Source organism: Triturus cristatus, chromosome 3_1 (assembly GCF_964204655.1).
Source record: "Triturus cristatus chromosome 3_1, aTriCri1.1, whole genome shotgun sequence".
NCBI classification, from domain to species: Eukaryota; Metazoa; Chordata; class Amphibia; order Caudata; family Salamandridae; genus Triturus; species Triturus cristatus.
Genome location: NC_140583.1, coordinates 562,994,138 through 563,006,253, shown reverse-complemented (window position 1 = coordinate 563,006,253; position 12,116 = coordinate 562,994,138). Strand labels below are relative to the sequence as shown.

At 43.9% G+C, this 12,116-nt stretch overlaps 1 protein-coding gene across 1 annotated transcript in view; it reads right to left on the bottom strand.

Moving 5' to 3' along the window:
* The window catches only part of SV2B (synaptic vesicle glycoprotein 2B), a 701,510-nt gene that overhangs the window by 115,034 nt on the left and 574,360 nt on the right, over nucleotides 1-12,116 (bottom strand). Inside the window, exons 7-8 of the mRNA XM_085644488.1 lie at nucleotides 8,529-8,639; nucleotides 7,700-7,788 (exon numbers count right to left, since the gene is read on the bottom strand). Of these exons, the coding sequence (XP_085500614.1) occupies nucleotides 7,700-7,788; nucleotides 8,529-8,639 (200 nt within the window). The remainder of the gene's footprint in view (nucleotides 1-7,699; nucleotides 7,789-8,528; nucleotides 8,640-12,116) is intronic.

Sequence of the window (12,116 nt, the reverse complement as noted above, 5' to 3'; positions counted from 1 at the left end):
GAAATACCTCCTTAAAAAACGTAATCAGAACTTCAGCATTCACATTGTCCACAAATTTCACCTCTGGCCATTTGGACATGTAATCCACTAAGACCAAACCATACTTAGGTGAACAACCCGTGACCCTGAAAGGCCCGTCAATGTCAAAAGAAGCTTGCATCAAGGGATATTCTTACCAACAACTGGATTAATAGGAGAAGGGCATGTGACTTAGATCTTGTCGCTAAGTACACACATGCAGCAATCACAAACATAGTGTTCGATAGCCCTGTCTACTCCAGTCCACCAAACATTTTCCCTTACTCTCCGTTTCATTGCCCGAATGCCCAGATGACCCTCGTGGGATAGGTCTAAAATCTTCTTATGCATACAATTGGGAACCACTAACTGACCACACCTGCGCATGATCTCCTTTACCATGGACAATTCATCACCAACCCTCCTGAACGGAATTATTTCCGTAGGCGTGTCCTTACTATTTGGCCATCCTAAACAAACAAAACTTTCCACCGGCTTGAGTTCCACATCTTCCGACACCACACTCAACCCTTCCTGTTCTGACAACGCACCCTTGAGCACATCATTCACAGAAGATACCGAACACACGATCTCCAAATCATCAATAGATTCCTCCCCTTCTGCAGTGTCCATTTGGGGCAACCTCTATAAACAATCAGCCATGTAGTTCTTTGTACCAGCCACATACTAACATTTGTAATGAAATTCCTGCAACCTGTACTGCCACTTGGAAATGCCCGGGGTAGCTCTGCCTCCCCCTTTAGTGGTGAAAAGATCTACCAGTGGCTTATGATCTGTTCTGAGTACAAATACATTTCCCCAAAGATAGATCAAAAATTTTGCACACCACAAAGCCAAAGCCTCTCTTTCGATTGGTGGAATATGTGCCTTCTGCCCCTTGCAACGTCTGTGATGTAAACTCAATGGTTTCCTCAGAACCGTCATGTCTCTTCTGTATGAGGACAGCTCCACGACCCACATTGCTTGCATCAGCAGAAACAATGGTCACATCATTAATGTTAAATGGTCTTAGTGGTCGGGCCAACACAATTTCCTTTTTGATATGTTCAAAACTGTTCTCACATTCCTCGTCCCACACAAATCGGTATTTGTTCTTCAATAAATTACACAAACATACGATCTTATCAGAGAAATGTCCTACGAATTTGGCATAATACTCCACCAACCCAAGAAAGGAACGCAATTAGTCCTTGTCAATGGGTCTAGCTGCATTTTGAATGGCTTCCAAGATCTTCATTTTAGGTTCCACACCCCTTGCAGTAATGTGGTGACCCAAATAGTCCACAACTTACTGGAAAAACTTGCACTTGTCTCATCTTAGGGTTAATCCACTTGATTTCACTATCTCCAAAACTTGTTTCACTCCTGCATCAAGTTCAGCCTCAGACTTCCCATAAATCAAAATATCATCTTGGAAAAATGCAACACCCAAGGTATTTCCAAATAAATTTCCCATCAGGTGTTGGAATACCACTGATGCTGACGCCAAACCAAAAGGCATACGGACATAGAGGTAAGCCCCTTCGAGTGTAACAAAAGACAGAATCCCTACTCAACTCAACCTGATGGTACGCTGAAGAGACGTCTAAAGAAGTGAAAAACATCGCACCATCCAATGTAGCCATCATCTCACTGATGTTTGGAAAGGGTTGGTGATCAATCCAAATACAGGAGTTAAGATCACGCAAGTCTACACAAAGTCTCCTAAAATTATCAGCCTTGCACGCCAAAACTACGGGCGTCAACCACTCTGACCCCTCAATATTTTCAATTATGCCCATGTCCCACAGCCTTTTCAACTCGACACGCAATTCATTTCGCTGACTCAATGGTACTATGGGCACTTAATGGGCAACAGCTTGTGCACCTTCCTTGAGAATGATTTTATGCTGAAAACCCTTCAGTTTGCCTAAACGCTCACTAAACACCTCAGGATAATTTCAGACCTATTAATGAGGCATCAAATGCCCAACCACACCAGTACTGGATAAAGAAGTTGACCGGGTCACACTACTAAATCTGTTCATTTTTTGACTGGATAATACCATGTCAGGATGATTAGCGTCCAAGATTATTCATAACTTGACTTGTTCTTGCCATCCCAACATATTTGCACCCTCTTTTACAACATAAACCGGTCCTGTGGCAGAGTTTGCATCAAATTCCAGACTTCCTTCAAATTTCCCTAAAACATTCACCCTTCTACCTCCATAGGCAAAGATCTTTATACTGGATTGCTGTAGCTGAATGTCCTCCAACTCTCCAAAATCCTTCTGGTTTATGTGCGTGAAAGGAGAGCCTGAAACTGCCAAGAAGTTGATCTTTCTGTGACCACTCAAGCTGGAGCTTTCCTTTTACGTGATCCCAGTAAGGCAGATATTTCTACTTCCCCATCCGTTTGCACAGTTGTAAAGAACAACATTAATAATACATTGTTTTCCTCGTCCGAACTGTCCAAATTCTCCTCAATAGCCTTGACAGTGTGCATGGGTGTTTTCTGGACCGATGTTGCTTTGCACATCCATGGAAGGTGTCCTTATCTACTGCACTGGAAAAGGTTTGATTTAGAGCAAAACGAAATTTGGCTTTCCCCAGATGAGACTTACTAATGCACCTGAAACATACGAGCTCTGATTTATTGAATTTTGCCTTACTGGATACTGTTTCAGGATTACATGCCTTATTGGATACTGTTTCAGGATTCCGAGTTGGGCTAAAATTGACACCCTTGGCAGGTTTGGCAATATGTTTGGCACTTAATTGCTTAACTTCTCCGAACTTGGTAGTTTTGTTCATTTCTTGCATGGAAAGTTGGCAATGTTTAATGCTCCTGGCAAGTCTAAGAGCAGTTTTCAGATCGGGATCCTCAGTGGAAAGAAGTTTCTCTTGGACCTTTTTGTTGATTTCAATTAATTGATCACGGATGATCTCATCTTTGAACTCTCTTTAATTGCATGTGGAGGCTAAAGTTCTTAGGGAGGCAACAAAATCATCAACTGATTCCCCAGGAATCTGTGCACATTGCAAAAATGTGTGGCGTTCCAGTACAACATCTTTCATGGGGTTGAACCTTTTGTCGAGTGTTTTGATGATAGACACATAATCATCAATTTATCATGGAATCACCATTGTCACCACCACTGACATGAGTGCTAACAACTTCTAGAGGTAGGGTCTTCAAGATGTTTCTGCCTTCGGAACCAAAAGTGTTAATAAAAAGTGCTTTTTTTTTTTCCGAAGTGAAAGTATCACCATCATTGGCTTCTAAATATGTCTCGAATGTGTCTTTCCAATGCTCCCAGATTAATGGAGGGTTGCCTGCTGTCTGTAGAAAGGGTGGTGGTGCCAGAATTCAATCCATTGTGTAAACTGCGTAGGTGAGTTGCTGGCACGCAATAACATTTGCGAATTAACAAGTTTCAGGTATAAACACTGTGCTAAAGGTGGCTTTATATAGGGTGTAAATCATAGATGCCAATTGCACATAAAAGCATCCACTCGTGCTAGCAACGTAGTGCTAGTACAGGCATGGGTGTGGGAATAAGGTGGGCTGTCACCGATGTCACAAGGATAAAGGCGCAATCTATGTTAAGGATGATGTGCCTGTCACCGAGCAATGAGGTAAAATGAAGCTCAAGGGCCCCAAAGCGAGTTTCACACAGTTGCACGTTTGAGTGCTTCACAGGACACTGTAACTATACATTAGGCCCCAATCCAAGATGGCGGCTGCGTGCTACATGTTACGTGTGTTTCGTTGGGCAATTGGGCACAGGAAATGTGGGGACAACTGCGCGCCATCACGGAGCAAGGATGGCAGCGCACGTCACCCAATCGTTTCGGCCCTCAAGGCCTAGCCGCACTTTTACATCGAAGTGCTGTCCTTGCGCACTTTACTTGCAAAGCACCGTCAAACGTCTTCGCCATCTCGATGTGCCATAACATGTCTGGGCACAACTTTTCTGCACACAGCTGGAAACTGCCACGCTGCTAGGGCACGCTGGTCACCGCCTGCCTGCGAGGAGGGGTGTGCGGAAAAGGATGGAGTTGGTGGGCAGTGGCAGAGGAACAGACAGACCAACTCGTCGTCAGTGAAAGGAAACCAACACACATAGCAGGTACAAGCTTCACTTTATTTGCGTTTATCGCAATCCTCATCGGGCAGCAACTGCCGCCCAGCCCCACTCCCCAGTTCCACGCAGGTAACTCCCACAACCCCCACATTCCACACTCGCATTCAACACAACCCAAAACACTGTCACAGATTAGTTCCGGGAAACTTGCTGAACGGTTGCCCAAAGCATGAGTGTGTGTGTTTGTGTGTGTGTATGTAGCTCTAATTATCTTAACACAAGTACTCTAGTAGAAAGTAAAAGTGGAACATTCCTCAAATACTGGATTACCTGCTCTCCCACAGAAAAGTCTCTTTGGCCCTCATTTACAAGATTCACCTGCAGCAAAGTTCCAGTCTTTGTCCTTTCCTTGGCAGAAACAGCAACTGCAGGCCAGCCCCACACAGCACACAGCAAAGGGGCAGTACTCCTTCTCACAGCTCTTCAGTTCTTCTCCTTGGGAAAGGTTCCTCTTGAGTCCAGGAGTGATCTAAAGTTCTGGGGTTTAGGATTCACTATTTATACCCTACCCCATTCGGTCTTTGTTCTCTTTGTGCAAGGGTCTCTGAGCCCAGTCCCAACCAGTTCTGTCCTCACTGGTGCAGTATGACCACAGGGGGTGGACACAGTATTGTGCAAGGGAGACAGGCCCTATTCAGTTGCAAAGAAAACTCCTCCCACTACTCTAAATACAGCCAAGCCACATTCAGCTCAGCTCTGAGTCATCCAGGAAGGGCACACCTCAACCCCCCCCCCGCACCCTCTCCCAGTGGTGGCTGTCTACAGTGAATGCACATCCCCTGCCCCTGTCACTCCAAAATTAGACAGTCAATTCACAAACAGGCAGAGGCACACAGAATGGCTAAGAAAGAAACTGGCTACTTCCTAAAAGTGGCATTTTCAAACACATAATTTAAAAACCATCTTTACTAAAAAATGTATTATTAAATGCTGAGTTCAGAGAGATGTTACAAAGTACCTCCCATTCTATCCTAATGGACAGATAGCCTTTCAATAGTGAGAAACGAAATTGGGAGTATTTCACTATCAGGGCATGTCACACACACCAGTACACTGCACCATTCCCATGGGGGTAGCTTGGGCCTACCATAGGGGTGCCTTACATGCAAGAAAATGGCAGGTTAGGGCCTGGCAAGTGGGTGCACTTACCAGGTCGACACGGCAGTTTGAAACTGCACGCAGACACTGCAGTGGCAGGTCTGATATACCTTTTCAGGGCTACTCATGTGGGTGGCACAAAAAGTTCTGCAGGCCCACTAGTAGCATTTGATTTACAGGCCCTGGCACACTTAGTGCACTTTACTAGGGTCTTATCAGTAAACCAAATATGCCAATCAGGGAGAAGCAATTGTAACAGCAATTTACAAAGGGAGCACTTGCACTTTGACACTGATCCATTGGCAAAGTGCCCAAAGAATCCAAGCCAGCAAAAATGAAATCTAGCACAGCATCTAAATTAGAGGAGGTAGAGGCAAAAAGTCTGGGGAAATGTCTAACAACTTGAAATAATGCCAAGACAAATAATGGGAAAAAACTGAGACACAATAATTGGGGAACAACCTTTACAACGAAACGTTGACAACGCGTGCAGTTACATAGCGGATTTTACAACGAACGTGATGTAACCACGCGATGCCATTACAACGCAAGTCTTTACATCGACTTGCGCTAGATGGCGTGCTAACATTACAAATAGTGTAGTTTACTATCCCAACACCTTCCCTACTGTTAAGTGGACTGGATTTGGAATAGTAAATTACGCTTTTCTAATGTTAGCGCGCCATCTAGCGCAAGTCGATGTAAAGACTTGCGTTGTAATGGCATCGCGTGGTTACATCGCGTTCGTTGTAAAAACCGCGATGTAACTGCACGCGTTGTAAACACACGCGTTGTTACGTCATACATCCCAATAATTTCTCCCCCTCAGGACTTTTCCATGGGCATCAAAGCAAAAGGATTTCCTTGTTACTTCATCAGGCATTATTTTACCTCAAAAAACTTCAGCAACTGCAGAACCTTTCTTAACCTTCTTGTTCCTTCTTGTCTAACAGTCACAAGCTACTGCATATACCAAGAAGTCTCATCTGTGCACAAGCCGTTGCTCCTTCGACCTTGAAGCACTTTGAGGCTAGTTACTTTCCAATGTCACATGCCCTACATTTTTCATCTTTTATGTATTTGATTATATATTGGCCCTGAGTATACCCACCTTAGTTTGAAGATATATGTTGTGCCCTTCCTCTGATTCTGCCCTTCTCTTCCCTGAAGCTGTATCTTCAATGCTAACTAGCATACAGAGCATGACATTCCCCTGACCATAGTTTACTGAGTTGTAGTAAGTCTACTCATGCTACACTCTAAGGGGCTTATTTATGAGCCCCTTGCAACAGTTTTACACCACCGGTGCGTCCATTTCTTGATGTACTGGCAGCGTAAATGATGTGCCACGTTGCATCGTATTTACAAGGTGATGCATCTAGGCAGATGCTCCATTTTGTAACGCCACATTATACCTGCATCAGTTATAATGTATGCAGGGTGAATGGTCTGAAGAAACAAAACTTTGTAGGAGTGACGCAGTAAAATCTATCAGATTTTCTTGCACCACTTCTAGGATGCCACTGTGTCAAAACCTTACGCCTGCTTCAAAGCAGGCATAAGGGTGACGCAGTACTATGTGTATAGGCCTGCCTCATGCATTGCTGGAGTTGCATCATGCTTGTGAAACAACTCCAGCAATGCAGGACTTTTGTGCCGACAGATATTTCAGGATTCCTGAAGGATCTGCCATTCCTTGCGACATGGAGCGCCATACATTAAATACTGCGCTTCCATCGTGTCACAAAGAGCGCGCAGTGAAAACTGTTCTATCGCTGTTTTATCGCAGCGATGCAACAGTTTTTAGAAATGAAACTCTAAGCATCTGCTGACATTAGATGTCCCTGAGTCTTAAATAGCGTTGTAAGAAAACAGACGGTCTCAGAAGTCAAAACAGATTATATCTGTGTTTCTCCATTTGTTCAAGAATATTTGTTGTGGGGGAATCCTACCAGAGTCTATGGCTCTCATTTGGTGCAGAGAGAAAATTGACATAAGTTGCTTCATCCCAAGATGTTTTAAAGAAGTGCTACTTTAACCCATGAGGCGTGTAATGGCAAATTAGAAGGGCTTTCTGATCTATCTGATCTAATTTATCAGCCCTGGCCAGTACTGAAAAGAGCCTGAGTCAAAACCTCATCTGTTTGGGAATCTCAGTCTCCAATTCTCGTTGTACATCAGCACATTGCAACCCTCAACAGTAATTGAAAGATCAGCCAACGCTATCCAGGTGTAGAATATTGCAACCGTTATTGTCAGCTTGATGGACATGCTAAAATTTCACAGACATATCTAAAGTGGGGTTGTTGTAAAACTGGTATTTCTTTACATAATCCATGTAGCACCATAGTGTTTCACTCCTAGATCTCGCCTCACTCTAATAATCAATAGCAAGGCATTAATAAGTTAAAAGAGGAAGGTTTGTGTCTTACCTGAAGGCCATTGTGAACCAAACTATTGCCAAAAACAAAGTGTTTCTTCTGTATTGTCCAGCAAAACAAAACAATGTGTTCTCCCAGATCTAAAGCAAAATGACAAGTTCTACATTATACATCAGTTATATATCCACATCAAACATCTATAAACACAATTCCAAGGATCTTGGAGTGCAAACTGAATTGAGCTTCTATACTTTCTCATAAATTGTGCACAGTGTCGTCAGAAAATATGCAGGGACTCCTTGTGAGTTCCCTATTTGGATATTGCCTGAAAAGCCATGCAAAAGTGTACCTAAGAACCTTTACAAATTATTTCTTGACAAGGTTTTTAAGTACCCTAGGGATTAGATATAAATTACTTGGGCGTAGGCTTTATTGATACAGGAATATGGCGATGGATATAAAGTAAGGGGCTAAATCCAGCATTCTGGTTCCTCGAGCAACATCAATATTAAGATCAAAGAAAACCAAAATAATTAGGTTTTGAGTGTTTTAGTGTTAAAGAAATTGAACATCTAATTCATTGAGGGATTTTGTAAATCTTCACCTATGTCAAATTCACAAGTTTTTCTTTGTACAGTTTAAGAGTTAATAAAAGCAGGTTAAAATCCACAAAAAGTAGGTTTTGGTGTAGGAAATACGTAGCAAAACCTACATTTATGGGAATAAACGTGCCAACACATGTTTTGGGCCTCTACTATCAAGGAGCACACTTATATGTTTCTCTTTAGACATTGAAAAAGGTACACTTGGTGGCCGCTCCCACTGTATAATGAGGATTAAAAACGAGAAAGAAAACAGAAAACCTCACTGTCTGTGGTACCTGCTTTACAGTGGTCGTGAATCTGACAAACCCACGCTGGATCCAAGTGCCTGTTGAACTCTGGATTTCAATGAACTCATCCATTTGCTTTGGAGTCTTGATGTGAGCGACCTGAAAAGGAAAAAATATATCATGAGTCAAAATGGCATGAATTACTTCAAATAAGTGAAGAATACAGTGGCCCAGATCATTTTCTATTCATACAATTACAGAATTAAATATATTATTAGAAAATAGTGCCTAATGTTGGTTTGGTTTAGTTAGTATAACTAGGACGCATTAACAAGAGCACTTGCCACATTGCAGAAAAATGCATGATTATTTTGTGTGCATGCACTGCACTCGCTGATGAATCTATGAAATGATCTAAATTCACACGCAAATCATAGTCTGGGCCCTCGTGTGCATAGTTAACTTTTCTCTGGCTTCCTTGGGAAGGAATGTACTTGTGGGGCAACATTGCAAGGATATATGCTAAACCTTGTTATGAATGTATGTTAATCATCTTAGAAATAAACCTACTTCTCTCTGGTTTTTAGATGACCTTAGGATCTGGAAATTTAAGTGCAGAAGGCAAGAACAGAAATGTCGGGCAAGCTATGAACCTCTTGAAAGAGAAAAGAACAGGTCTTTAATCCTTCACTTAAAACATCCTATTCTTGAGGCAAAATCAAAATACTGTATTATTAAAATTAACAATGCTCACAATCCTTTGAAAGAACAGTTTAAAATGGTTAATATGCGCTCCTATTCCAATAATCCAGTCCACTTGGATGGTTCTCAGGCTTTTGTGATAAATTGCCAGCTTTTGTACATACTAAGATAAATCAAATTTATTCAGAATTTGTTGATATTAATACCAATATTCAGCTGGACCGGGTTGATTGTGCTGTAGAGACATGTAATGCCACCATCCTGCTTAGCCCCCCCCCTTTCTACTCCCCAAGTTGAAGCCCTTATGCACAACATAAAGTCAGTATGCCCGATTGTTAGAACTGGGGGTCTACAGTTGGCAGAGGTAGGTACCTTTAACCAAATAGGGACCCTTGCTTCTAGTCAGGGTAAGGGGGATACACACTTTAGATAACCCCTGCTGACCCCCTTGGCAGCTTGGCATGAGCAGACAGGCTTATCCCAAATACAATGTGTAAAGTATTTGCACCAACACTCACAGTCACACAGTGAAAACACCACAAATGAACACCACACCAGTTTAGAAAAATAAAATATCTTTAGCTAAACTAAACAAGACCAAAACGACAAAAATCCAACACACAGAAACTCAGTAGAATGTCTTTAAAAAGGGTTGTTGCAAAAATAAACTTGTAGATGATCAATGCAACACTTTAGCCTCAAATTACCTGGGATGTGTAACACAAAACAAACAAAAGGGGCGCAGAGAAGGCGATGCGTTGATTCTTCCTGCGCTCCGGATCCGATGCTATAAGATGGAGTCCATGTTGCGATGCGACAACATTGAGGTGATGCGTGCACACCCACCAGCCGTGTGGCGAACCTGGTGGTTGTCTGAGCCTGGACAGGCCTTGCGACACGCTTCTCTCGTGATGCAACGACAGCCTCGGTGACGGCGACACGGTTTAGCGGCGGCAATCAGCGGCGGCACACTTCCTCAGAGATGCAACAGCCCTGCGACAAGCTACTCCGGTGATGCGACGGCACCCTCTGTGGCGGCGTCACACTTCACTTCTCCGGTGATGCGACGGCGAACAGCGGCAGCGGCGTCACGCTTCCTCGATGATGCTACAGCGGCTGATGCAGCAGCATCACGCTTCTTTCTCGTTGTGTTGCCAGCTCCCAACAGCAAAAAGGCCTCACACACAGTTACAGGCCCTCCTGGCAGACTGGAACTCCCAGCAAGGAAGTTCAGGGAAGCTGGGTGTGAAGTCCTTTTGTGCCTGGGACTTCAGAAACAGGAGGCCAGCTCTTCTCAGGCCCTTGAATACTTTTCTTTAGATGGACACAGCACACAGCAAAGTCATTCTTCAAGCAGGGGACACAGAAAACCGCAAAGTCCCTTAGTCCTCTCCTCAGTAGACGAAGCAAACTGCAGGCCAACCCCAGGCACACAGCAAGGGCAGTACTTCTCCTCATTCTCTTCAGCTGATCTTCTTTGGCAGGATTCCTCTTGATCACAAAGTAGTCTAAAGTTCAGGGGTTTCAGCTCTCATATTTATACCCCAAAAGTCTTTGTTCTCTATGTGTGAGGGGTCCTGGACTCAGTCCAAACCAGTTCTTGGAGCACTCTGCCAGGGCACATCTTCTTCCTTTGTGAGTGTGGGCCAGGGCCATCAGACACACAGCAGTGGGTGCAGCAAGAATTGTGGAAGGCAGGCACAGCCCTATACAGGCCCAGGTGCTACTCCTCCCACCACTCCAAATGCAGATAGGTCTATTCAGCCTAGTGCTGACTCACCCAGACTCCTGGACCCACCCCAGCCCGTGTCACTCTCAAACCAGACAGTCAATCCACAAACAGGCAGAGACACACAGAAAGGTTGAACATGAAAATAGCCACTTTCTAAAAGTGCTATTTTCAAACACTGAATTTAAAAACCATCCACCCTAAAAGATGTGTTATTAAATTCTGAGTTCAAGGATACCAAAATTCCAAATTTCTATCTTGCTCCTAAGGGAATATGTGGAGGCAAACATGTTTACACAGCAATCTCCATTCTGTCCTATGGGCAAGATAGCCTTTCAATAGTGAAAAACGAAATTGGCAGTATTTCACTATCAGGACATGTTAGCCACACTAGTACATGTCCTACATTTCACATACACTGCACCCTGCCCAGAGTGGTACCATGGGCCTACCATAGGGGTGTCCAATGTGTAAGAAAACTGAAGGGTAAAGCCTGGCCAGTGAGTGCACGGGCCAGGTCGACATGGCAGTTAACAAACTGTGCACAGGCACTGCGGTGGCAGGCCTGAGACCTTTTTTCGGTGCTACTCATGCCCACTAGTAGCATTTGAATTACCAGCCCTGCCACACTCAGTGCACTTTACTAGCGACCTACTGGTAAAACCAATATGCCAATCATGGATAACCAATCACAATGACAATTTATACAGGGAGCACTTGCACTTTGGCACTGATCAGCAGTGGCAAAGTGCCCAACGCATCTAAAGCAAAAACAACAGTTGATGGACAGAATGCAGAACAATGTCATACATTCACCCCAGTACAGAGATCTGGGCCTAAATCCATTGCTTTTTTGCTCACCATGATGTTCCAGTTTGAACCCAGCCATATGCAAATCAGTCTTGACCCTGTGCCTCATGCGTACAGTCCTGCCCGAACTGCCAAGCCAATTCCTCTCTGGACTGGAAACAAGCATCCTAGGACCTGTTTCGGGGTTTCACTCCTCTTCAGCCAGGATAGCTTGATTCCAGTGGCATGGAGAGCTCGGGACCCACGTCTGGGCATAACCTTCCCACTCGGGGTGACAAATGCAAAAACAACAGTTGATAGACAGAATTCAGAACAATGTCATCCATTCACCCCAGTACAGAGATCTGGGCCTCAAACCATCATTTGTTTGCTCACCATGCCGTTCCAGTTTGAAC